This window comes from Phoxinus phoxinus (genome assembly GCF_949152265.1).
Source record: "Phoxinus phoxinus genome assembly, chromosome: 3".
NCBI classification, from domain to species: Eukaryota; Metazoa; Chordata; class Actinopteri; order Cypriniformes; family Leuciscidae; genus Phoxinus; species Phoxinus phoxinus.
The window spans coordinates 26429550-26456139 of NC_136878.1; the positions used below are offsets into that span (position 1 = coordinate 26429550).

Consider the following 26590-nt stretch of genomic DNA (forward strand, 5'->3'; position numbering starts at 1 on the left):
TTAAAAAACATTTTTTAGTGCAGCTGCAGTTTTGCCGTTTCTACTATTTTGTTGCAGTATCAGTAGTTGCTGCAAAACAAACAAACACAATAAAACGACAGATTCTGAAAGTTTCTTCAGTTTGAAGGCGATGACATTATTTTATTTACAATACCATGCTATAGGTTTGCAAATTACAGATGAGACGTATTTATATTTGATTAGTTGATAGTGCTTAATAAAGTTGAGTCATGTACATATTTTAAAAATCCCTGAATACATGCAATACATGTAGTAAATCTCCATTATTTGAAATAAAACCAGGTCTAACCTTTATGTGGTATATTTCAAACATAAATAAGGCTAACAACAACTCGGCTTCTAGATGTAGATGTTTTATTAATTCATTTCATACACAAGTGAAGTGACACTAGAAGTTCCGAGGTCATATCTTCCATCCTCAGCCCCAGAAGCTATCAGCATCCAAACTGCTCTTGATGTTGCTCTGATTCTCTCTCCTCTCCTTGGTCACCAGGTTGGCCTCCCCCTTCTGCAGACGTCTTCTCTGAGCAGCCTTCTGCTGTTTGCTGAGCTGTCTCTTCACCTTCTGCCTGATGACTTCCTGTATAGGGGCACATCCAATTCATTACTTACAACAACATAAATCTAACTTGCATCATGAAAGCAAAAAGTGTAAAAAAAAGTTTTGTTTTAGTTTTTTTGTTACACCAATTTCAAATAGCCCACCCTGTTGGCAGACGCTATTAACAATAATTCTGCCCACCATTGTCAAGATGAGTCGGGACAAAATTACAAAAGAAACCCATCTGAAACAGAAGCGGTGACGTGGATAGCAACCAACCAGAGTTTGAATGCGCCTTTTTCCGAACTTATTTTTCTCCCTTTTCCTATTGTATATCAGTTTGGAGAGTTGTTACTTTAAATAAAATATTTTAAAGTTATTTAGATATTTAAAAGTGGGAATTAAGTGCTAAACTGGTATTTTCTAAAGTAAATTGGATGTGGTGTCCTCACGATGGTCAGATGGTCTTAAACACTGACTGCGACACATGCCGCTCAGGTTACCACACTCAAAACAATGGCTCCCTTCCTGGACCTTTGAGGACATCTTTACTTATCAGCAGTTTCAACATGGTTAGGGTTAGGGGTAAATGTAGGAAAGGGATTTAGGGATAGGAACAAGTATTGTCCCAAAAAGGCAGAATTCATTTTAATAAATGCAAACACATACACTGAATTTCTTATTATTGCATACTGTTTTATAATATACTTATTTACAATAAAGGTGCAAATAGTATCTGCCACTATTTGCACTAAGTATACATAGCATCCAAAAACTTTACATTTATTTATATATGCAAACCTAAAAACTTTTGACTGCATCTTGCTTTTTTGAATGAGGAAGCAAATTTTTCACCATAATGAAATTCAAAGGGTTATTATACTCACTGGTGGAATTGTTGAACAACTGCCAACACTTCCCATGCTCATTTCACTGGTTGTTCTCCTCCTGTGCTCGTTCTCAAGGCTCAATTGGTCTCTGTGGGATCACATGCATCATTTGATTATACGTATCATTTGTAATGGTAAGGGTTTTATATGAAGGAATACTTTATTTCACACAAAAATTCGAATTCTTCAAGTTCACAGCAATCACAGGGTGTCAAGCATCAAAAAAGTACAAAAGTCATTTAAGGTCCTAATTCACAGATAATCTTTGTTTCCGCTGCAGCTCTCCAACCAAATTTGTTACATTGTGACCAGATGTGTCAGCTTGAAGAATACTTGCATTAGGAAACCTACATTTTCCACAGGTAACAAATATTTCAGTTGAAATGTAATTAAAAACAGATTTAATTTAGACTTAGTCACATTTAAACATTGATCAACACACATCCATAGAGAACATAAAATATGGTAAACTGAAGCTCAACTGAACTTGTTCCAAGTAAATTACAGAATTTTACATTTTGGGTGAGATAACTCTTTTAGGATATAAGCCACAATATGAACGGTAGCTATATACCAGTGTGAAAATGGTTGTGTGTGTGCAATCAAGTTACGATATTAAAAATAATATTTTTAGATATAAAAAAGTAACAATATATTTTATCATATAAAATAAATGACTTATAAGGGTCTCCTTACCTGAAAGGCCTGAATTCTTTGTTGCATGCAGAAAGGTCAACCAAATCAGGACACTCATCTTCCACCTCATCCCTTCCCAAGTCTTTGGAAATGTCAGAAACAGTCTCTTTCTGAATGTCCTCTGCGGGGATCTCCTCTTGACATCGAGCTCCCTCGTGTTCCTCTGTGTCGTTCTCTTCTGATGGAGTCTCCTTGCTAAGTTTTAGCCCTTCCAGCTCGAGCATGGCATGTTTATACTCCTCCATGCTGATAACGTCCTCTGAGGCTGCCTGATGTGTGTCATCATCTGACTCTGAGATGTCATCGTCTTCATCTCCACTGAGTCCCTCACCCTCAGGACCTTCAGGGTGAAGCAAACTGTCATCCTGCTGCAGCTCCTTGGTGTAGCCACTAGCTGAGATATCCACATCGAGCGAACACGCTTTTCTGTAGAGAGAAATGCTTAATTTAGCTCGGCCTATAAAGTCTAGACTATGCAATAAAGCAAGCTATCAGAAAAATTACCTGATATCTTTGAATGTTGGATAGAGTTCACTTTCGTAGTTGAATCTCCTGATGAAGAAATCTCGAACACATTTGACGTCTCGATCAAAGTACCTTTTGGAAAACAATTAAAAACTTAGATTGTGCATATTATTAAATAATTATCCATTTGTTATCAGGTTAAATAGCCACCATTCAGCATTTGTATGTGAGGTGGAGACCATCTGAGGGAAGTCAATCATTGTGACGCGGTCGTTGTCATCGAGCATGAGGTTAAATTCATTGAAGTCTCCGTGGATCAGGCCATGATTTGCAAGTTTGATTATTAGCTCCATGATTTCACTGTACAGTGTAGCAGAGTCTTGAATCTGTCGAATCTGACACCTGTGTAAAGAATACAGCAACAGTCAACGCAAGTAAAGAAATAAACAAAAAAAAATGTTTTCTATGTCCTTTCAAATATAGTATGGTACAAGATGGATTAATACACACGCCTGTTCATCTAAATCAAAGTGCAGGTAAACTCACAGCGGGTAACCATTAATGAGCTCCATAACCACTGCATGTCTGTTGTAGTCTACTGGCTTTGGAACAGGAAACCCTCGGTCATATAATGCCTGTTGAAAAACAAGGAATCTTAAAATAAATCCAGACAAACATTAGCCCGAACAAGAACTACTGTTTTCTGGTCTTTATTTAGTTAGATTTAGCTTTAATATATCAAAGTAAGCAACAGCTGGTAGCAGATCAAATACCAAATAAATGGACATAAAATATCGATTTACATACTAAAATAAAGATGCAGAGCATTGAACTGACGTTGTACTTGGGAATCTTTTGGTATTACAGTAGAAGTACCAGAGGTTCATATCAGATTAGTTTCAGTGCCTTCAAATATTGTCTTGGACAAAGTGGAACCATTGTGCTACTGCTACATTAATAAATGTACCGTAATGGATTTTGACAAAAATGCATTTTCAGATAAGAGGCATGGATGCAAATACAAATGAGACTATTTTAATATTGGAAACAAATGAAGTAACCCAAAATCGAATAAAATAGATATAAAAAATAGAAATAAAAAGTACAGCAAGAGTACAGAAAATATCCTCTTGGAATATTTGGATATTACCTTCATGTATGCATACTCTTTCATGGCAGAGAGCCGGGACAGGTACAGCCATGACACATTGTGTCTGTGCTTGTGGTAATCTCTCTTATTCTTCAAGTTTCTAAAGGATGTCCTACCCAGTCTGTGAAGTTTCATAGCAAACTGCTCCCCCTCCGCATTTGCAACAATGTAAATGTCTGAAATATAAAAAAAAACAAGTATTATTATAAGTCTCCTTTATGATAAGCGAAACTATTCAAGGGTTGAGGGAGAATGGACAAAAAAAATATGAATCATTAAAAATGTGTCAGACTTCTTGACGCCTAAAATAAATTCTAATTAAAAAAATGATCCTGACCTGACTCTTTGCCAACTCCCATCTGGTTTCCAACAGACAAAATAACATCCCTGGATGAAAATGTCTTCAATGCCAGGTAATCATAGCCGCCGTAATTCAGCCGATACCCCTGCACAGCTACAGTGAGGAAACATGGTCAAAGCTGCACTCATCCACAAAAACATTACTGAATGAAACTGAAGGATGATATCAAGCCTAACACATTTTTTTCCCCCAATATGTTTGTTGTCCTTTTCTTGTTTTATAACCACAGAACAAGTACACAAACATACACCCTTTCATATACACATTCAATTTACACATTTTAAAAGAAGAAATGCATTAAAGAAGTAAATGAACAAATAAAGATAAATGTATAAAAATAAAATAATAAATAAGTAAATAAAAAATAATTAATTTGTTACAGTGTTAAGCCGAACACATTTACCTTTGCTGCGTTCATAGGCCAGCAGTTTGTGTTTTACCAGCTCCCGCAAAACTTTGTTGCATCCTCCATGTTTGAGACTGGCAATGGACGCAATCAGATTCACTGGGACGATTTCGTGATTCTTCATGCCCATTTCCACCTGTGCACCCCGAAGAAAAAAATAATGGCATAACGCAAAAAACTTGATCACTGAATCATAATCACAACTTTTAGTTTGTACTTCTATCTGAGCAAACACAAAATGAATCAAATATCTTTATCTTCCCACTAAGCAAACGGAAATGTGATCATTTTGTTTATAATTTATATAATTAAATTATCTGAAATAGTTGACAACAGTAATTCAACAAGGTTCACTAATTTTCATAAACAGAATGTGAACTACAGGGGTTGGACAATGAAACACCAGGTTTTAGTCCACAATAATTTATTAGTATGGCGTAGTAGGGCCTCCTTTTGCGGCGAATGCAGCATCAGTTAATCTTGGAAATGACAGATACAAGTCATTCACAGTGGCCAAAAGGATTTTGAGCCATTCCTCTTTCAGAACAGTGGACAGGTAAGGAAATGTTTTCTGACCAAAATACCTCAAAATGACAGGTTTGTTTGATATTCAACTTTCCTTTCATGTTCAAACTATTCGGTCACAAGTTTTGCTGTGTATTGGCTCTTAGGAGCTTCACCACACCGTCACTCCCACAGATGTGGAAAAGACAGTGGAGGAGGACTCATCAGAGAACAATACATGTTTCACATTGTCCGCAGCCAAAGATTTGCACTGTTGGCATCAATGAAACTGACGTTTGGCATTGGCACGAGTGACCAAAGGTTTGACAATAACAGCCCGACCATGAATATTGACTTTGTGAAGCTCCAGACGAACTGTTTCATGGTGGAAAGAGAGTGTTTTAATGCTGCAGTGAGTTTGGCAGCTGTGCGGTTGTGTTTTGGATACAATCCGGGTTAGTACCTGCCTGGACATCCCTTTCTCTTGCTTCGACAGTTACTCCTTATGCATGTGAATGGTTTGTCCTACTACAGTATGTGTTGTATGCCGACATTACCCTGAATACCATAGCTCTCAATACACCACAAAGACTTACTGTCCTGGTCAGATGAGCCAGCGAGACGCACGGCATCAATATGTCCTCTTTTGAACTGATGTGTCTCCCGGTGTGTTGTGTGAATTGCAGTATTTTATGTACAGCTGGGCGATTGCTCTGCCAAGACAACCTTCACACTCTTATGGCCACCAGGCCGCGAATATAGCCGTGAAACATCCAATACAATAGTGGTCAGTGTTTCAGTTTCATTGTCCAACCCTGTAATGTTACATTATGCCATGATATAACTTATAATACGCATTTAGTTAAAGGGAGAATCTTAATTTTGATTGACACAGACGTCTTTAGCTCAATGGTTGTTAAAAATACAGCAGGATGAAAAATGTATGTAAACAGATTGGATACATACCGCTGTAAGGACTCTAAAATCATCTCTGGACAGATACCTCAGGATAACGACGTTCAATTTGCCCATGATGCCAAACACGTGTCCACCTAATTTTTTATAAAGGTTTCTTTATCTTGCAAATGTCTTGCTTTTTAGCAAAAAGTGTTTAGTTCAACCTCAACCAGCCATTCCACATGTTCAAACCGGAAGAGCACAGTGTTTTGACGTTCCCATCCCTGAAGTTGACGGGTCAGTGTTTCTCCTGGCGGCCTGGAGTAGAATTGCATGTGCCGCTTTGCAAAGCCGTTGATGTACTTGTAACATATCCACAATACGAGCATATCAACAATATTTAAAGCTTAAGCAGGACCTCGAATCTTGTCAAGTAAAATAACAAATGACACAAAATAAAACAGTCGAGACGTGTTAAAGTTTTTAAAACTTTTTTTTATGTTTTTTTTTTTTTTTTATTCATTTATATTATCTACAAAGTAAAAGTTATTTTAACTTAACAGTTTTATAACGGTCAAGTCAAATGGGGTTTTGTCAGATTAAATTAATAAATAATTTATCTGAAATTTTTTTGCCGAACATCTTCATTAATGGAAGTTTCTTGTGTTTAGTTTGGTTACAACCATTCTGTTTTGTTGGTGTTGATTTACCCCAAGGTCTTGAGCACAGCTATAGTAGCAGCATTTAACAGTAATGTTAATACTGTCAATATACGGAAGAATTATCTTTAACTTAGAAGGTGCAGACGAAATGTTCCAGTTATTTATGCACAGTTTTCTCACTCTTCTGGGCTTTTTTGCTATTGTTAGGACCCACTGCAAGAGTTCTAGTGTCACTGAAACGTGAAAAATGATTCCTCGTTAAAACTCTTGTATTTCTTTTCTTTAAAAAAACAAAACAAAAAAAAAGCCACAGTTCACCACATCTTTGCTGTTAATGTTTCTTAATCACTGGTGGTGGGTAGCAGTAGAGCAGCATGATAGAGGTTCTCGTGGCCATTTAGGGGGGTGTTTAGAGAAAGGTAAGGATTGGTTGGCGGGGCCAGATAGCTCTGCAAGGACCAGGAGCCGCTCAACTCGACTGCTGTTCTCTGATCTTCATCCTCTACATCTGCTGCTGATGGTGAGCTTGCACTGAAACACACAATGATTTATTTTACACACTTGATTGCAAAATTAACAGAGAAACTTAAATACACATGTACAACAGTTAACATCACAAGTCAACATTACAGGCAAAACAGAAATTTCAGATCACTATATATTCAAATGCATAAATTATAAAAGACAACAAAATGTTGGTTTGAAGATTATATGGAATGTGGAACGTTTTTTTTTTTTTTTTTTTTTTTTTTGGGGCCTGCCTGAAAACTTATTGGCAATAGGTGGTGGTTGAAATTGAAAAAAAAAATACTAGTGGAGTTTGACTATTTATTACATTGCACCTCGGGAAAATAGCAAAAACTGTTTTAGACCAGGAAAAATACTAGTATAGTAGTGGGAAAGCTATAGTAGTAGCCAGTAGGAAAGCCATAATTAACTGAGATATACTGTATAGAAAGACTCACATTTAATTAATTTAAAAAAAAATGTAGCAAGTATTGGGGAAAATGAATTATGTATATACATTTAGAAATGTTATATTGTATATCAAGATGTATGTTGAAAACGTACTGTGACCTGACATTGTAACACCCATGATGAACCTTAGATCTTTGTTTTCAATAAAAAAAGGGGAAAAAAAGTATTTTATTATTTTGTTAATTCAAAAAAACGTAATAATAATACTATTAATAATTAGATAAAACAAACATAGTTATGCAATATTTATTATTTTTAGATATGACAAAATAATTATACAAAATAATAATAATATTAATGTGATTACTATTATATAAATGTTTCTTATATATATATATCAACCCTCTACAATGCAAGTAAATCACTTGCATATGCGAATAAATCTTCACCCTGGGCGACGGCAAATAAATTCTTAGATTTTACTCCTGAATGTGTGTTAGAGGCCAAGTATAAGTTTAGCATAGATATATTTTCACTCGCAAAACACTGACTGTCACGCAATCTCTAGATTCTGTACTACTTCAATGCAGCTCAATGGATGTGCAGGCCAGGGTACCTGTATTTGACATACCGTAAACTAGTGTACTGTCACTCAACTTGCCGTCGCTTTGCTAAATGTGTGGTGTTTCACACACACGCAGAAAAAAAGAGAGTCTTACATACCACGCAGAATCAATCGTTACATGTAAATTATATTCTTTGTTGTATTTTTCAGTCAAAACAACAGTTCATTTGGAATTATTCAGCTTTTAAGAACAAGCAGAAGATATGCCGGTTTCTCCGGTAGTGGGCAGAACTATTGCGCAAACTGTAATCTCATTGGCTGGAGCTCATCTATTACCGTCCCTGTTTTGATTTCAGCAAATCAGTTTGACAAATGCTAATGACGTGATTAATATTCAAGGACCCAGTAGCTCATCAATCCTTAGTTCGTTGTACAGTGCATCCGGAAAGTATTCACTGCGCTTCACTTTTTACACATTTTGTTATGTTATAGCCTTATTCCAAAATGGATTAAATTCATTATTTTTCTCAAAATTCTACAAACAATACCCAATAATGACAACGTAAAAAATTTATTTGTTTGAAATCTTTGCAAATTTATTATTAAAAATAAAAACCATGGGAGAATCCCATGTACACAAGTATTCACAGCCTTTGTAATGACCCTCAAAATTGAGCTCAGGTGCATCCCGTTTTCACTGATCATCCTTGAGATGTTTCTACAACTTGATTGGAGTCCACCTGTGGTAAATTCAGTTGATTGGACATGATTTGGAAAGGCACACACCTGTCAATACAAGGTCCCACAGTTGACAGTGCATGTCAGAGCACAAACCAAGCCATGAAGTCCAATTAATTGTCTGTAGACCTCCCAGACAGGATTGTATGGAGGCACAGATCTGGTGAAGGGTGCAGAAACATGTCTGCAGCATTGAAGGTCCCAATGAGCAGAGTGGCTCCATCATCCGTAAATGGAAGAGGTTTGGAACCAGCAGGACTCTTCCTAGATTACTAACTGAGCGACCGGGGGAGGAGGGCCTTAGTCAGGGAGGTGACCAAGAGCCTGATGGTCACTCTGACAGAGCTCCAGCGTTTCTCTGTGGAGAGAGGAGAAACTTCCAGAAGAACAACCATCTCTGCAGCACTCCTTCAATCAGGCCTGTATGGTAGAGTGGCCAGACGAAAGCCACTCCTCAGTAAAAGGCACATGACAGCCCGTCTGGAATTTGCCAAAAGGCACCTGAAGGACTCTCAGATGATGAGAAACAAAATTCTCTGGTCTGATGAAACAAAGATCGAACTCTAAATGGCAAGTGTCATGTCTGGAGGAAACCAGGCACCGCTCATCACCTGGCCAATACCATCCCTACAGTGAGGCATGGTGGTGGCAGCATCATGCTGTGGGGATGTTTTTCAGCAGCAGGAACTGGAAGACTAGTCAGGATTGAGGGAAAGATGAATGCAGCAATGTACAGAGACATCCTTGATTTAAAAAAACCCTGCTCCAGAGCGCTCTGGAGCTCAGACTGGGGCGATGGTTCATCTTCCAACAGGACAACGACCCTAAGCACACAGCCAAGATAACAAAGGAGTGGCTACAGGACAACTATGTGAATGTCATTGAGTGGCCCAGCCAGTGCCCAGACTTGAAACCGATTGAACATCTCTGGAGAGATCTGAAAATGTCTGTGGACTGAGTCCTCATCCAACCTGATGGAGCTTGAGAGGTTCTGCAAAGAAGAATGTGAGAAACTGCCCAAAAATAGGTGTGCCAAGCTTGGAGCATCATACTCAAAAGGATTTGAGGATGTAATTAGTGCCAAAGCTGCTTCAACAAAGTATTGAGCCAAGGCTGTGAATACTTATGTACATGTTATTTTTGTAGGATTTCGTTTTTTATTTTTAATAAATTTGCAAAGATTTCAAACAAACTTATTTCACATTGTCATTATTGGGTATTCCTTGTAGAATTGAGGAAAATAATGAATTTAATCAATTTTGGAATAAGGCTGTAACATAACAAAATGTGGAAAAAGTAAAGCACTGTGAATACTTTCCAGATGCACTGTATATTGTTACAAGTATTATTATCTTTTTAGAATAATTACTATAATCTATTTTTTTCTGTTAAAAAGACAACTATGCATTCATACATGGTTACCTAGTTTTAGTTCTAATTAAAGTTATATTATTAAATAGTGCTTGATTATCATATAATCAAAATATAATGCTTGATTGACTGATGTTAAGAGTGTACATACAGATATTTAGAAAGTGTGCTATTTTACCAAGATAGATAGATATTCCACCAAATCAGCCTATCTATCTATCTATCTATCTATCTATCTATCTATCTATTAGGGGTGTAACGATACCTTCATTTCACGATTCGATATATATCACGATACTGAACTCACGATACGATATTATTGCGATACTCCCAAGACATATGATAAAAGGTTAACAAAAAATGTACTGTTGATTAAAATGCTAACTTTGATATTACATTGTGGGTTTAAATGAACAGGTTTGGACTTGGTGCTTGTAATTCAAGGACAATGGTCACACCAGAATAAAAATATTCATGATTCTGAAGCTGACCATTGCATTATTATACATTATAATCAACATTATATAGTATTTTAATGTAGTACTGACACTAAAACTCTGAAAACATGATTTTTTTCTTATACAGTAATTTCTATTTTGGGTGAACTATCCACGATACATATTGTCACTATCCACGATACGTATTGTTGCATTTTTGTATTGCGATATATTGTGGCACGATATATTGTTACACCCCTACTATCTATCTATCTATCTATCTATCTATCTATCTATCTATCTATCTATCTATCTATCTATCTATCTATCTATCTATCTATCCATCCATCTATCTATCTATGTCTGGTGAGTAAACAAAAAAATATACTAGCCAATGGCGATTCTATTGCCAAGGTGTGCGTAGAGGGTTGTATAGGTATATATATATATATAATAATATATATATATATTATTATATATTTTTTATTTATTCTCTATGTGTTCAGTTAAGCTGAAAAAGGCTCTTACCAGGGGTGAGAGTGTAGGAGTAGTGTGTGGCTGATGACACAGGGATGGGGTTGAGAGTGCCCTGGGGCAGCGCAGGTTGGGGGCCAGTAGGAGCCTGTGTGGCCATCAACATCATAGTGGGGTGGGAAGGATTGCCATGATGTTGAGGCACCATCCCTGACTGCATGTGTGCCTTTAGAGACATAGTGAATTAATATCCTCTGAGTATTTTTAGTATTTTTATAATCCTGGTGTCTGACTCACCTGCTGCACATGAGCCATATGGTTATGGTTGTACCCATGCTGCACCTGCTGTGGGTGGATGTAGACGGTCTGCTGAGCAGAGGGGAAGCTGGCTTGAGGGGACTGAGGGTTGGGGCCGGGGGTCATGGAGGGCGGGGTTGGTGCCAGGGCAGAGTACATCTGCTGCTGTGGTGGGTTGCCCAGGTGCATGGCCTGGGGTGCAGCCTGGTGCTGGGGATGCTGAACGGGGCTGGGGGCCGGATGGCTGCCTCCGTGCTGGTTACCCTGCTGCGGTTGTCCTGTCGGGGTGGCAGAGGGCTGAGGGTGCTGAGGATGAGGGTGCAGGGAGGAGCTTGGGTGGGGAAACTGCTGAGGAATAGGGGTAGGTGACACTGAAACACACAAAAAAGTGTGTTTAAAAAAAATTAAAACCAGTTATGTTTGATAAAGTAAATTCAGTGAATGTGATTGTTAACAAATAAAAACAAAAAGAAAGATATAATAAATGAATTGCAACAAGAAGAAACATGACAGGAGGATGAGCAGTCCATCACTAAAACATTTATATTTAAGTAAAATTACATCTAATTTCCCTTTATTCCTTGAAGGATTAGTTCACCCAAAAATGAAAATTCTGACATTACTCATCCTCATGTCGTTTCAAACTAGCGCTGGGTATCAATTCAGATGTTACAATTCAATTCGATCTCGATTCGATTTTCGATTCTAAATTCAATTTCGATTCGACTCAATGAATATAGATTTAATACAAATCCTATATTTATAAAAAAAAATTTAAAAGAACAGTGAACATAAGTTTACAAGTGGTTAATTAATAAAAAGAAATGAAAAGCTACAAACCTGTATATTAAACTCTTATATTTCAGGTACACTTGGGTACATTAAAACAGAACCCAACTCTATATTTCAAATGCGTTTGAGAATCGATTTTGAATCGACCACATTTAAAAAAAAACGATTAATTAAAATCTTTTTTTTTTTTTGCCCAGCCCTAAACCCGTAAGAATCTTCTGAAAACAAATCTTTTGGATTATATCGGAGGGCTTTCTGTCCCTCCATTGACAGCTACGCAAATACCATTTTGACGCTTCAAAAAAAGTTCATAAAGTTTTCGTGCGTGAAGCAGGTTCAGTTGAGCTTCTGTTTATGTTAGCTGATTAATGTTTAAATGTGAATAAAAGCCTACCGGTAAATTAAATCTGTTCATCATAAGGCCAATTCACACTGCACAGATAAACACCAACAAACAAGTTGGCCGTTGGATTTAGAATTTTATGAAAAATAGCTGTCATGTTTACACTGCCCCAACCGACAAATGCTGATTGAACATATTCAGTCAGGTGAAAACAAACTCTGACCAATACCAACAGACGCAGACTGGGGTAACGCACTGATCCGACAAAACCCGACAAACATGTTTGTTAGCGTTTGTCTACTCTATGCGGTGTGAATTGGCCTAAATAAAGCGATCTCTTAAGAAATTTTGGAATAAACCGCTCAATTCATATGGATTAGTTTTACGATCTCTTTGTCAAAGTGGTAGTTGCAAAGCTGTCGATGGAGGGACAATAAGCTCTCAGATTTAATCCAAAAGATCTTCATTTAGGTTCTGAAAACGAATGAAAGTCTTACGGGTTTGGAACGACATGAGGGTGAGTAAATGATGACAGAATTTTCATTTTGGGGTGAATCTTCAAGTCATGAATGTGTGGCACATTACAAAGACCAACATTGGTTTCTGTAACTTCAAGCTATTCAGGAGGCAACAAAAGTGACTGTAAAAACTGTGGGCTGTCAAAACTTAGTCTTTGTGCTGGGGGAGTTCTTACCATACATAGTATGCGTCTGCTCACCATACTGATTGGTGGATGAAGAGACCAGGCTAGGCTGACCGTGGCCAGGAGGTGTGATCATCCTCGCACTGCCCTGAATCATAGGACTGAACACATGCTGGGCCTGAAACACATGAACCAAGCATCATATTAATCCCTTTCACTTTTCTTGTTTAAGACAAGAACGGTTGAACAGTAAATGGTCTGCAAGATAGTACCTTTAAGAATTTTCTTCAAGAAAAAAAAACAACAACCTTGTATGCGTTTTTCTTGTATAATGGGGAAAATAATCTGTCCAAATGTTATCCAGTTCATTCAATGACATCACTCAATCATAGAACAGATTTTAAAAGCATTCAGAGTATCCAAACAAACCAGAACAATGTTTTAAGCAAAATAATCAAAGATTCCTAAACTTCCCACCGTTGTTTATTGGTATCTTTTCAGCAAACAGTAAAAAAAGTACAGTCTATATAGTATGAACGAAATCCGGGCGTGCTACATCCGTCATCTTGGCTTTGTCATGTGACCTAAAGCACCAGTTATATCACTGCCATTCACAACTCCTCTTACGTAGCCATATGAAATCGTTAAGTGTCCATTGGATGCAAACTTCAGAATCTCAATGGAGGTATTCAGCCATTCAGGAACTTTTCACTCACAGTTTTATAGTAGAAATTTTAACATACTAATTTCATGTACTGCCTACTAGTAAAGAGGTTAGTAGGGACGAAAGCATATTCAGACAAAGGGTTAATCTTTTTTTTAAATAATAATTTATTGGTTGTGTTCATCTTTTATTACTCTGCTTTAGTAATTCCTTGTTAGAAATTAGATCTCTAAAGTCACTGTACCTGGGACTGGTAGTGGGGCATCTGTTGTACCAGAGGTTGACTAGCAAACTGCTGGGGGCTACAAGTAAAGTATTGGGTGGAGTAGGCTGGGTTCTGTGCCACGATGGGCGGCCCGGCAGCTGTAGCTGGATGCATCATTGTAGAGGTCCCAGGTGGGTGATGCTGGTCTGGCCTTTGCTGTGGCATGTTCGGTACTGCAAGCAGATACAGCAAAAGAAGAGAGAATGAAAAGGGCATTTTGCCTTAAATCATTAGAGATTGAGAGAACATCATGAAAAAAAAAACTATTTTACACAGATCGTATTTCCTAAATGCACAGACCGGCAAACAATATACAAACTCAATACACAAGAATATATAGTGTAATTAAGTCACATTGAAAAAGCTCATGACTACAGGATGCAAAACAGTCTTAACTAACAAAGCAGCTTTAAAAAGCATGCACACTGAGAGAGAAGGATTCTCACCTTTACCTGGTCTGTAGGGCTTGTTCTGGTTCATGGCCATATGAGGAACCTGAACATGGTACATGGCTGGAGGCTAAAAGATGAGGAGCAGAACTTGAGATGCAGAATTACATATATGTACTGAGTTTTTACTTAGTTCACAGTCACTTGCTTAATGCATCTTAAGACTATCATGTATCATATTCTGTTGATCACTTCTGTAATTTACTTTTAGCACTTTCTCTTCTTGTCTCAAAGCGCTGACAGGAAAAAGCTATTTGTACAAATTAGATCAATGTTGAACCCCTCATTCTCTGTTTCTCAAAGACCCAGAAAATTGTTCGCCTCTACTGCTGATGGGGTTTTAAAAACAATGAGAAATACACACATCAATGCTTTTGAAAAAAGACTTGACATAAATCCACACAACGTTCTGGCTTTTTCCTGTTCTGGTCAAGAGTTCATGCAAACAAAGCTTCAATGCTCAGTCTAACAGAACCAAAAAAAAATAATAAAAAAAAATAAGGAAAATGTAAAAGCAAAATTTGATAACAATTTTGAAGTAAAAAAGAAAAAGAAAAAAGCTCATTCAGAGAACTGAAAAATCTTAGTTGTTAAGGTAGGCTAAAAATTAGGTCTGTGAAACGATTAATCGCATCCAAAATAAAAGTTTGTTTACATAATAAATGTGTCTATTTATGTATACAAAATAATTATACACAGTACACACACATGCTTGTATATATTTAAGAAATATTTGCATGTATATAGATTTATATATCATTTATATTATATATAAATAACACCGTTTTCTTAAATATATACATGCTCTTGTGTGTATTTATATATACAAAATAATTATACACAGTACACACACATTTATTATGTAAACACAAACTTTTATTTTGGATGCGATTAATCGCAATTAATCGTTTCACAGCCCTACTAAAATGTAATGAGTAAAAAAAAAAAAAAAATTTGACAACAGTATGGAAATTTTAATAAGAGATAATCCACGGCTAGCTGTGCATTAAACTATTGCGGCAAAGAACCACCCGACGCGAGCCTCCGCGGAGTGCATTCAAATCGTTTAATGCACAGCTAGCCGTGGATTATCCCGCTTATACCATGGTCTTTTGCCAGCATTGACCACTTAAAGCTGTTATTGATGTTTGCAGTGCAATATTTGACCGGAAGGGTAAAAATTACGGTTATTTCCGTACGACTTGTTAGATCTAACATTCTGCCCGCTTTGAATCAGATACAGAGATAAAGTTTGTAAGATTACATTTATTACAATAAATTAATTATAGCATTTATTTGAAATCATTATAGAGAGATGCGTCTGTTCAGCATCTCTCTCACTCTATTAACAACGAAGCTGTGAGTTTAATTACTTCAAAACCAGCGACAGTGCTGAGAAATATAATGTAGCGATTCAGTAGCAAATCTATTTTATTGATGAAAATCACAGGGCAGTGTAGGGCTGGGCGATAAATCGATTTAATCGATTAACTCGAGTGTGTAGTGTACATCGATGTGTTTGAATGAAAATCGGTTTTCTCTATAATATCCGCCGACGCGCCCTCTGGGCTCCCGTAGTTCCGAACGCGCTCAGCGCGTTTGCCATAGAGCTACATAAACAACATGGCAAATGAACAAGACCGTGGCTGCACAAGCACACCCGCCAAAAACATTTACAAACTGAGTCTGCAGGGCTGCCAACTCTCACGCATTCACCGTGAGACTCACGCAGTTGTCACTTTCCACACGCTCTCACGCCACACATCCATTTTCTCACGCAGAGAAAATCGCGAAGCAAAGAGGAGACTGACACCGAAAGAGAAGCTTACGGTACTATTGATATAAAACAAATTCTCAGCTCTCAGATTCTGTCCATTTAATTACAGAATTCAATCATAAACACCGTTTTGGTGCTTGTAAATGTGACGTGACAGATCTCAGTTCAAGCAGCACGTGAACCGATCATCTGTTACTACTAACTTAGTTAACATAAATAAACACGAATGATCAATAGGTCATTTGAAAGATACAGTTCAACTTACCGAAATGTAATAAAAACGATCGACCAAGTGTTTTTCAACCGCGGACAGAGGTCCATAAACAGCTGGAGAACAGTCGGGTAACGTTAACCTCAGGAAAGCCGTTTAATGACCAGAGCACTCTAGTTGGACTTAAACAATTGTCTGTAGAGAGGAGTATTTTGCCAAATATGATAACTATATAACTTTTTTATTATATTTTTACCTATATCATTAAAATATTATAACGTTGTCATTATAAAAAACGCATTAAAATAAATTTGAGATGTTATTTTTAACCTTTAATAATAATACCAGCTGACAGGGCTCTGTATGTTTACAGTAGGTGCCTTTTTTTTGGGAGAGAGAAATTAACAACACATTAATGTATCTACTGTACCTAATATTTATCCAAAGGAATCGATATTGAATCAAGATCAGAATCAAATCACAAGAATTGAAATTGTGAAATTTGTGTCAAGCAATAGCCTAATAAAAACAGTAGTATACAGTCAGTGTACCATGTAAACATTGTGTTGTCACTAAACTTAATACAATTCTGTTTAGTCACCAACTGATGCAAGGTTTTTTTTTTTTTTTTTTTACATTTACACCCATTTTATGTTATGTTAGGTTATGTTATGTTACATTTTCACTGTTTACAAAGGCAGGGCCTGCCATCTTGGCTTGTTGTTTCTGATTGCACTTTATATAATTAAATAAAGCTAAAACTTGTTTTGAACAATTTATTTGTCATCTGCAGATTGATTTTAAATAGGGGGGGAAAAAATCGATTTAAATCGTAAATCGGATTTTTTATGAAAAAATCGGGGATTTTTTTTTTAGGCCATATCGCCCAGCCCTAGGGCAGTGTAAGTTTCTGTGCTCCAGAATCTTTCTGTGTGTGCAGCGCGATCTCCGAGTGTAGTTTGCTTGTTCAATGTAAACAATATAAATTATTTATGCGTCTGTGTGCTTCAATGAAAAAAGCGCATAGAGCGGTGATTCAACTGACTAGGAACTACCGGTGCATTAAACGGTTGTATTGCACATCTTCCAACCAATGAGAATTCAGACAGACCATGGTATAATAATAACTGATCAGCAGTAAGAAACGAGCAAACCAAGATCTGCTGGTCAGTTATGCAGGCAAAAATCTCAAACACGTTTTAAGTAGAAAAAAAAACGTAGAATTGCACAAACCTTCCAGATAATGCTTTTCTAATGGAGAGAGAGGAAAGAGGGAAAAGAAACAAAAAGAACCAGTCTTTAGTGTGATTATCACTTGCTTTTTTCAGCATAATAAGATAATTTTTCACAGAACATGTGAGTAACTAAAGATGAATCAACGTATTCTTAAGAGAGGCTACAAAGTAAAAAATGAACGACTGAACTTGCTTTTGGGTTTAGCATTTACTAAAATGCATCTTTCCACTCTACACCACAATATATCAAAAAAAGTAAAGCTTTTATTTTGGTCAGTAGAAAAAAAAGAAAAGTAAATTAGTAAATATATTATCAAACATCAGTGTGGTGCAATTTTTTGGGCTGATGATGAACCATGAGCTTCTTCCAAAGGTTTACACCATGCTACCATCTGTACTTTATCATGTTTGGATCTTAAGGTCTGTTCACACCAAGTCCACATTTTTGCACAATATTGTACAATAAACCAGTGCACACCTATGAACCATTTACACAGAATTCTGAAACGTTCATGCCATTTATTTAACCCAAACTTAGAATGAACAGGCCATTACTGGCCCTTCTCACTGAATTAAATTAAAACTGCAATCATGTCATAATCATCAATTGAGCAATCATCTGATGGGTCACACACGCAGACACTTTACAAATGCAACAGACAAATTGAAGTAAAGGAGATATGGCTGAAGTATGAACACAATCAGGACATCAATGAGCTTGGCACATGAATGAAAATAAAAACAAATGTCTTTTTGATGTTTTAGTACAAACATAGGCTTTCATGCACAGAACGAATTAGATTAAACTGACAAGAGGGGTTCATATAATGGTGCTCACCTGAACGCCAGGGCTCACAGGGGTCAGAGGGTACATCTGGAACATGGTCTGGCCATAGACGGCAGGGGGCTGCTGTACTACGATGGAAGGGCTGGGCTGACCCTGAGGCCGGGTCAGAGTGGGGGTTGTTGCTGGTTTAGGCTGAAGAAACAGTTTAAAAGGAAATGTATGAACGTACATTTCTATCTTATATTAGTTTGTCAAAATGGCCTGACTTTAAGGTACAATATATTTTGTCACAGAAAAAACATATTTTGGGGAATATGTTGAGTTAATTTAATGACAAAACAAAACAAACAACTGATTTACTTACAGGGGAGCAAAAAACCCTTGGGTTGAACTCCTTGGCATTGGGATTGAGAGTAGATTTTCGAACACTCCTAAAAAGTGCATAAACAATAAATCAACATGGTTTTATTTAGTATAGTACAAGAACATTTCTCAGAGGAATGAGCAATACAATCTATTACTGGCATGCATCATGTTGCTGAGAAAGACTCTTTTAAGTCTCTTTATACTTTTGATCAAAATAATTTATCATTTTGACAATGAATTCTGTCACTGAATCACACTGCCAATGCTACAGCCTTTTTATTTTCTTCTGCTGACTCACTCTGCTACAGGGTCATTCTTCTCCTCCTTCTCATCCTTATCTTTTGCAGCAGTGTTGGCCAGAGGCGAGGTGGTCTGGACGCCCTGAGATGTCACATCAGGCCCTCGTTTCTGCTCTGGTACAGCAGAGGAAGGAGAGAGTAAAGGGGTACCAGATTTACTTCCTGCTAGGGCGACGCTCACAGAAGTGGAGGTTTCTTCATTAACGCCGGACTCCATGGAGACTTTGGGTCCCGTTGAATCTACTGTGCTCTTCTCAGCTGCTTGATCGCTTGGCTTTACTCCAAGGTCCCTTGAAGTCTTGTTCACCATGGGATCAAAAACTGCATCTGAATTTGAGCTAGACTGCAACTATAAATGACGAAGGGATTCAATAAACTGTGCAGTTACTGAAACACATAATGGGAGAGAAATAAAACTTACCCTAAAATCTTCACTGAATTTTTTTAAATTATCTATTTGTTTCCTGTGATCTGGAGCCATGCTGAGAGGCCCTAGGAAGATCAAAAAGTGAAAGAGTCATTATAGAAAGCACACTTATTACAAAGAATTCAATTCACAATTACATTAGATTTTTCACCAAGATCTGTTTGATTTAATGGTGTCGTGATATACTGGTTTTAAAAAGTCAGTCTCTGAAATATTTTTAAAATGAATTGATATTGTGTTAATACTACACATATAATATAATAAATAATCCAGTGGCAATAACTATCTGGCTGACACTGCAACATAGTAGATGGCAGTTCACATGTCGCGTCTGAAAACGCCACTTTCTCCTCTTTTCAAAAGCAATCATGAGCCGCGTTCTCCATGAAGACGAAGAAGTTGAGTGTCGTGATTACGTCGCTCTCTATTTGAGCGTCTACATTTAAAATAACAAATTTAAGCACACAAAAGACGTGACATGTTAACTGCCCATAATGCTGGTAGACACCAGTCATAAGACAGAAAAAAAAAAAGACAACAACGCAGCGAGTAGCTACAGTACTACAGCCGCACAAAATCACTAGACACCCACATCAAAAAAAGTTCCCAGTTTTTTTGGATTCTGTGGGCTTAGGTTTAGCCAGGATTAGGCCTTAGTTCAATTATTACACGCAAGTACCTTTTATAAATGTGCCTTAGAAAAAAATAATTGTTGGTGCGCACCCTGAGACAAAACAAAGACACTGACATATTTTAAGATATCATCTGCAGTTAAAACAGTTAAAACAGCTCAAAACATGCATTTTAGTCTGGAACTAGGCTTAAGCCTTGTCTGTGAAACCAGGGGTAAGTGTTAGAGACCCCAGTCTGCAGGGGTCTGCAGCAATTTTGTACAGTTAAAAGAGGAATGTGCCTGATAACATTACTTATTTTTCATAATTTCTATAGATGTCGCAATAATGTCATTATCGTGAATTTGTGTAGTGAAAATATCATGATATTGTGACAGCTTTAATGCATATGCCGTACCTATACTTGTATAGCAGTTTGTGTTTGATTTTAGTTTCAGTTTGATAAACTAAAAAAGTAATTTCTCACTCGATTTACAGTATCAGCAATGTTGAAAAAGAAAATTAATTCTTAGAAGCCAAATCCTTAATTCATACTGACAACTTGCAATTTCTGCTTTCTACATGCTTTGTCAACACAGAAAAAAATCACATGCAGAAAAAACAGCTTTAGCAAAAGCTTCAAAATTCAGATAAAAAAACGGCTGGCTGTAGATGATAAATTATATCTCCAATGGTACACACCCTTGCCGATGGATCGAGCGATGCTTGCAGAAGCTTCAATAGGCTTCACATTCTCTTTGTTGGCATTAGGTGAATTTTGTCTTGTCTCTAGTACTCTTGATTCTTTGGCTATAGAAGAAAAAGAAATGGAAAAAAGGGCTGTTATAAGATCCGGTACAGAGGAAATTAGTAGCACGAATGCCCCATATTGTGTAAGGGATGTCCTAACCCTCTTCTATTGGAGATGCTTCCAGGTTGGTGGCCGGGTTAGCTGCTGTGGGGGAAGTCGCCGTTGTGGAAGCTGTCATAGAGTCTACTGGCACTGTACCAGCCTGTGGGGAAGACAAGCAGGAGGAGCTAGGAGCACCTCCGCCAATGCTATTCTGTCGAGGGGAACGAGGTCTGTGCGCTAAGAAAAGTGGGAAAAAATGTTTTGATTATTGAAGTGTTTCCGACTGAAACTGGGTACAGATTTAAAATCTAGGTTTGGGAAACGAGAATCGTTTTTTAATCCAGAACCGTTACTGTACGTTCACACCGCGGCCGGCGAGAGCGGCAAAAGTCGCTCTCGCCGCCCTGCCATCGACGCCGTGAGATTCGGGGATTCTCTGACGCTCTGACGTAGATTTTAGAATGCGTGATTTTTTAAAAACTTTATTTAAAGGAGCCGCAAAGCAAATAAGAACTGAACATAAATCAGTATCCTATTTTGTGCATACTGGCTACACGTAGGGTATAAGTTAACCTATTAAAATCTTTTAAATGTGAAAGTAACAAAACACCAACCATTTCAGACACCTTTTTCCATTCGTCGTTCTTTTTATTAATGTCCCTGTATGTAAACAGGGACACGTCGTACAATAACGGGAAACCCGCAACAGAAATAATTAACTTTTCCTCCATTTTGCTTAGGAACTAATGTGGTCGGAACCAAAGTTTACAGTGTTGTGTTCTCTGGTATCCTCTCAGGCGGAGGACTTCTACATTACGATTGGTTGCCGCTGGTTGCCGCTGAACCGCGTCATAGCTTATTACCATAAAGTTGACTTGATTTCAACTCTTCTCGCCGCTCTCGCCGTCCAAGACGCGCCGCGCCGCCCTCGCCGGAGCTCGCCGCCGGCTCTCATTGAAAATGAATGGCTTCCGGCCAATTTGACGCTCTCGCCGCCGGCGGTGTGAACGCACAGTTAGTGTTCTTGAAAAATACCGGAACCGTGCGAAATTCCTAAATTTCGGTTCCGAAAATGGTTCTGGTGAGATGTGTGGGCGAAGTGCTGGGAGCTTATCCTTTAATAGCGATTTCTCACCTCATGTGAGAAGCTCAATATTAAAATAGTAATGAATGCACTGAAAAGCCCTCCCGCTACTCAAATACGTTTTGCGTCAGATATCAACGCAGCGAGAGTATAAAGACAGTAAAGCTGCACGATTAATCTCAATTAAATCTCGAAAACAAAAAAAAACAAAAAACAAAAAAAAATTCAAACACCTAACGCAATCTTATTCCTAAAAAACAAAAGCTTCACACCAGAACATTAAAATCTGTTTGCGCTGTCGCTGACCCAGAGAGAGCAGTTGTCAATATATATGAAACAGCTTTTCAACCACACACTATCGATATTTCTATTACAAATATTCAAATGATCACAGAAGTACTTAGATAAGTTTATAGTTTGAGTATAAACACTACGGTAGGAACCAAAATAGAGTAAATCACCTTTTGAAAGTCACTTAAAATAACGAGTGTATCGATTACATCTGATGCTTCAAAACATTCATAAAGACGACTGTTAAAGCTGCAGTCCGTAACTTTTTGTGTTCAGAATTTACATAGAGTACATCGTGAATGCCTTTTTTCAAACCGTATTTTTTTCTTATCCTGAAAACCTACGGTGAGCCTGTAATAAGCGTTTATACTCGGACTACTTTACACCGGTCAGGTCGGTACCACTGCGGTGAAGCCCAGTACCTGCGTGACTCGTCATAGACATAAACAGAGAGAAGTAGCTCTGGCTACAATGTTGTTCCGCAAGACCCATGCAGTTCTGTTTATTAACCGCTAGAGCGTCGATTCATCCAGTCATCATGAATCAATCATTCAAACCGATGTAAAAATTATTCTGTTTCACTAGTGTTGTGGCTAGGAGAGCTTATATAAGATACAATAAGCTAGGAGAGGTCCCAAATTCTCCAAGAAAATGCAGAAATGTTTATTTTCCTTCTGAAAAATTCATTATTTTTGCAAAAATTGCCAAATAATATGTTGAATTTGTTGACATTACCAGTCTGTTAAATTAATTTGACAAGTATAAGAAACAAACAAAAAGTATTGTGCATTTTTCCCTTACTATAATTATTTATTAGTTGTTTTAACAATTTTTATTTAATAGGAACTGGAACCGAAATCGGTATCGTTTGGCAGAACAACTGGAATCAGAAAATTTCTTCCGATTCCCAACCCTACTTACCACCACTGACAACAGATGACCAGGTTCCCCCAGAAGGGCTGTTGCGAGCAAGAGGGGGAGCAGAAACCTCCATCGATGAAACTGGAGACATATAATCAGGCGGAGGACCACCACCCCGACAAGAGGGCACTCTATGAGGTCTCGGAGTTCGCTGTGACTTGGGAGACATTCTTGGAGGACCTGCATTCACAAACATAGAGATGAGTGAGTTCTGAAAGAAGAAACAAACACCCTATAGTGCATCTCTCATCAATGTGTAGTGTGTAGCTCTCTCCAAAAGCAGATGCTGTGAACTGTGTGACATTCAAAGTTTCAAATGTGAAGCAAACACTGAGGGGAAATAACTATGCCAACTATTTGTGATTTCAATATGTACTGGATACACTACAACACATGGTAACAGAAAATGTTGTAGTTTTAACCAAATATGAGTAAGTCATACGCTTTAGTAGCTTTGTCATGTACAGAGCCCAGCACATGACAAGCAGAAGACAAAAAAAAGATACTGACAAAATATTAAGAATTCATTCCCAGAACTGAACTAAAATGAAAGAACGGATTAGAACAAAGTGGCCATGAAAAAATATAAATTTAGTATGATAGTAGAATAAAATTAGTAGGGCTGTAACGATACAGCAAACCCACGATTCAGTTCGTATCCCGATTTCTGACCCACGATTCGATACAAACCGCGATTCTTGCGAGGAGGGAGGATTTTAAAAGCCAAATAAATAAATAAATAGCTAAAGCTATAACTCTGTTTTCTTGAACTGTTTTCTTTTCTAAGCTAGAACTATACTCCATTGTGGAGATGATTCGAGCATGTTAAAAATTATTCTGAGGTAACCGAGGCTTACTATTCCGCATGACCCGCATCTCAAGCGCAGGAATAACGCTTCCCACAAAGTGAACACGCATAGAGAAATGCACACTTCCTACGAATTAGCCTAAGCAGCCATTTCTTTGTTTTGAATTAACGTTAAATCAAGTAAAAGTATTTCAAGCTTTCTATATAAGTTTCGATTCGTTTATGAGGTGAGCTCCAGTTCACGCGCGCCGGTGCCCCACACACACACACCACGCGCTTTGCTCACTTGCTCTGGTGTTTGCTTGTATGTGTGTGTGTGTGTGCGTGTGGGGGAGAGAATAATAATCAAATGATACCCAGCGATCTTCGAATATTATTTTTGCTTGAAATTCCCATACCTAATATGTAAAAGACCCCGTCACAGCCCTAGGATCTATTCTGGACGAGAAAGATAAGTCTGGGAAGGGGTGTGTCGATCGCGATCTGCCTTCTCGCACCGCGACACAGGTTCGTGGATCTGAGTGTCGCGATTTCGGTTTAATATCGTAAATCGTTACAGCCCTAAACATTAGGAATCAAATTAGTACAATGTGGCCATGTTTGAACTAAAACAAGTGAACAAATGAGTTGTAGGAATGAATTCCTAATTTGTGGCAACCATATCTTTTTTTCTTCTTCTGCATGTCATGTGTAGGGCTCTGTCCTCATGAAAAGTTAATTCTAGTCAATCTACCTGATATACATTTGAACTGAAAAGGCCTAGACAGTTTCTCATTTGATGTATGAGAATACAATGTCGAGCCAATGTCAGACATGGAAAGAAACACTTGGGCATTGTTAGTGGTGTCCCCATGGCCAAAATACAATGCCAATCCTTAAACACACCGCGGAAAATGAGTGGGTGAAACATGTCCCAAATTCACTTCAATCATGCATAGAAAGAGGGATAGCAATAGAAAATGGAACAAGAGGATGAGTCGTTTTATTAAACACCAGGAAAGTCCCAAAGCTGTTAGTGACAGCCTTAATTCAGGCATTGCAAAACGTGAACCTGAGTAGTGGTGCCACAACAAAATGGCTGCTCAGTCTGGAATTTCTGGTACCTTCTGTGGACAGGCGTTTGGGCATGGTGGATAGGGGCCCTGAAGAGCCATGAGCAGAGGGGTGAGACAGGGGCCGAGAGGGCCTGGATGGGGGTCTGGAGGGAGGCCGGGTGGGCGTGGCCGCCCGGGGCGGGAGAGAGTTGGTGGGGCCTGACTGGTAACGGGATGGAGGGCGAGAGGAGGGAGATGGGCAGCGTGAGGGCCAAGGGTGTGCACCTGACAGAGATGAAATGAGCCGGAATGAGAGGAAAGAAAAACTACATTTGACAGAGAGAGGGGGAGGGGAAACAAATGACCATGTAAATTGAATAGAAAATAGAAAAGTCTGAAGGCCTTATTGATTGAGAATTTTAGATATGATGACCGAAACTAGCCAGGAGGAAAGGTAGAGAGAGGAGATGGAAAAGTATTGAGCAGGAATGACAAGACACCAAAGAACAAGGACGAAATGTAACATTTTGAGATATCGTTGGTTAATTCTCAGGCGGTGAAACCGAAAACAATAAGGAAACAGGACTTCAAAGAAAGAACATTGGAAAGATCAATCAGATTCTCTTGGAACAGCAGCAGTCTTGGCCTAAAGTACTCCCTTGCCCGAATCCTTTTATCATGAAAGGACTGAAAGCCAGAGAGATTTGAAAGATCGGCTGTTAGTTGAGGAGAGAACAATGGATTAATAGATACCCATAGAAAGCCAAGGGGATTTTTTTTGTTTTTTGCTCATTATAATTTCTAGTATTTTAAGTGGAAGATTTGAGTACTGTTTTAATGGACTAATAAGGAATGATCCAGTTGAAAGTGACACCAGGGGAAACTTTGAGACGTCTATCAAAGATCCAGCCAGAGAATATAAGCACATTGCTTGCTGCGCTAGTAACTCCAGACTCCACGGATTATAATTCATGGATTCAAAGCTGCATAATCAATAAACATACAGTTTGTTTAAATACATTACCAAATTTGATCGTTGGAGGCATCATTACACTAGTTACTAGCTATTTTAGATGACATGGATACCCAACACAAATCATCTTGTACCTCCATTGACCACACGCTGATCCATTGTGTTGTAGTCGTGAGATCCAGATCTGGGTGTGGGTGGCCCAGGGCTACACTGAACCAGTCTGGGTGAATTTTGACGACCAGCTCCCCATGACATCCCTGGTTCTCGGTTCCTCTGACTAGGGGGAATGTATTTGTTCTCTCTGTTTAAGTAAACAAAATAAAGAGGAAAACTCTGGATTAAAATGTTTAAAAAAATATGAGCA

At 38.1% G+C, this 26590-nt stretch overlaps 2 protein-coding genes across 11 annotated transcripts in view; both read right to left on the minus strand.

Annotated features, from left to right (window-relative positions):
• Positions 1-68: 68 nt before the first annotated feature.
• On the minus strand, positions 69-6268 carry riok2 (RIO kinase 2 (yeast)). The gene is made up of 10 exons (XM_079608593.1): positions 6001-6268; positions 4528-4666; positions 4101-4217; positions 3764-3939; positions 3160-3248; positions 2824-3015; positions 2653-2745; positions 2149-2574; positions 1450-1540; positions 69-601 (listed from the first exon to the last, which is right to left on the minus strand). The coding sequence occupies exons 1-10, from the start codon at positions 6064-6066 to the stop codon at positions 440-442; spliced, it is 1551 nt and encodes a 516-aa protein (XP_079464719.1). The 5' UTR covers positions 6067-6268; the 3' UTR covers positions 69-439.
• Positions 6269-6451: 183 nt separating this feature from the next.
• Positions 6452-26590, minus strand: part of atxn2 (ataxin 2) — a 35329-nt gene continuing 15190 nt past the window's right edge. Inside the window, exons 10-26 of one of the 10 annotated variants that reach the window (XM_079605837.1) lie at positions 26361-26527; positions 25323-25538; positions 23412-23591; positions 21173-21352; positions 20965-21072; positions 19646-19716; positions 19224-19573; positions 18924-18990; positions 18611-18751; positions 17771-17788; positions 14553-14619; positions 14080-14273; positions 13223-13349; positions 11394-11764; positions 11151-11322; positions 7665-7703; positions 6452-7124 (exon numbers count right to left, since the gene is read on the minus strand). In XM_079605837.1, coding sequence (XP_079461963.1) covers positions 7096-7124; positions 7665-7703; positions 11151-11322; positions 11394-11764; positions 13223-13349; positions 14080-14273; positions 14553-14619; positions 17771-17788; positions 18611-18751; positions 18924-18990; positions 19224-19573; positions 19646-19716; positions 20965-21072; positions 21173-21352; positions 23412-23591; positions 25323-25538; positions 26361-26527 — 2497 coding nt within the window. In that variant the 3' untranslated portion in view covers positions 6452-7095. Of the gene's footprint in view, positions 7125-7664; positions 7704-11150; positions 11323-11393; positions 11765-13222; positions 13350-14079; positions 14274-14546; positions 14620-17770; positions 17789-18610; positions 18752-18923; positions 18991-19223; positions 19574-19645; positions 19717-20964; positions 21073-21172; positions 21353-23411; positions 23592-25322; positions 25539-26360; positions 26528-26590 lie in introns of all 10 variants that reach the window. The other 9 variants (XM_079605835.1, XM_079605844.1, XM_079605839.1 and 6 more) reach the window with 9 other exon arrangements.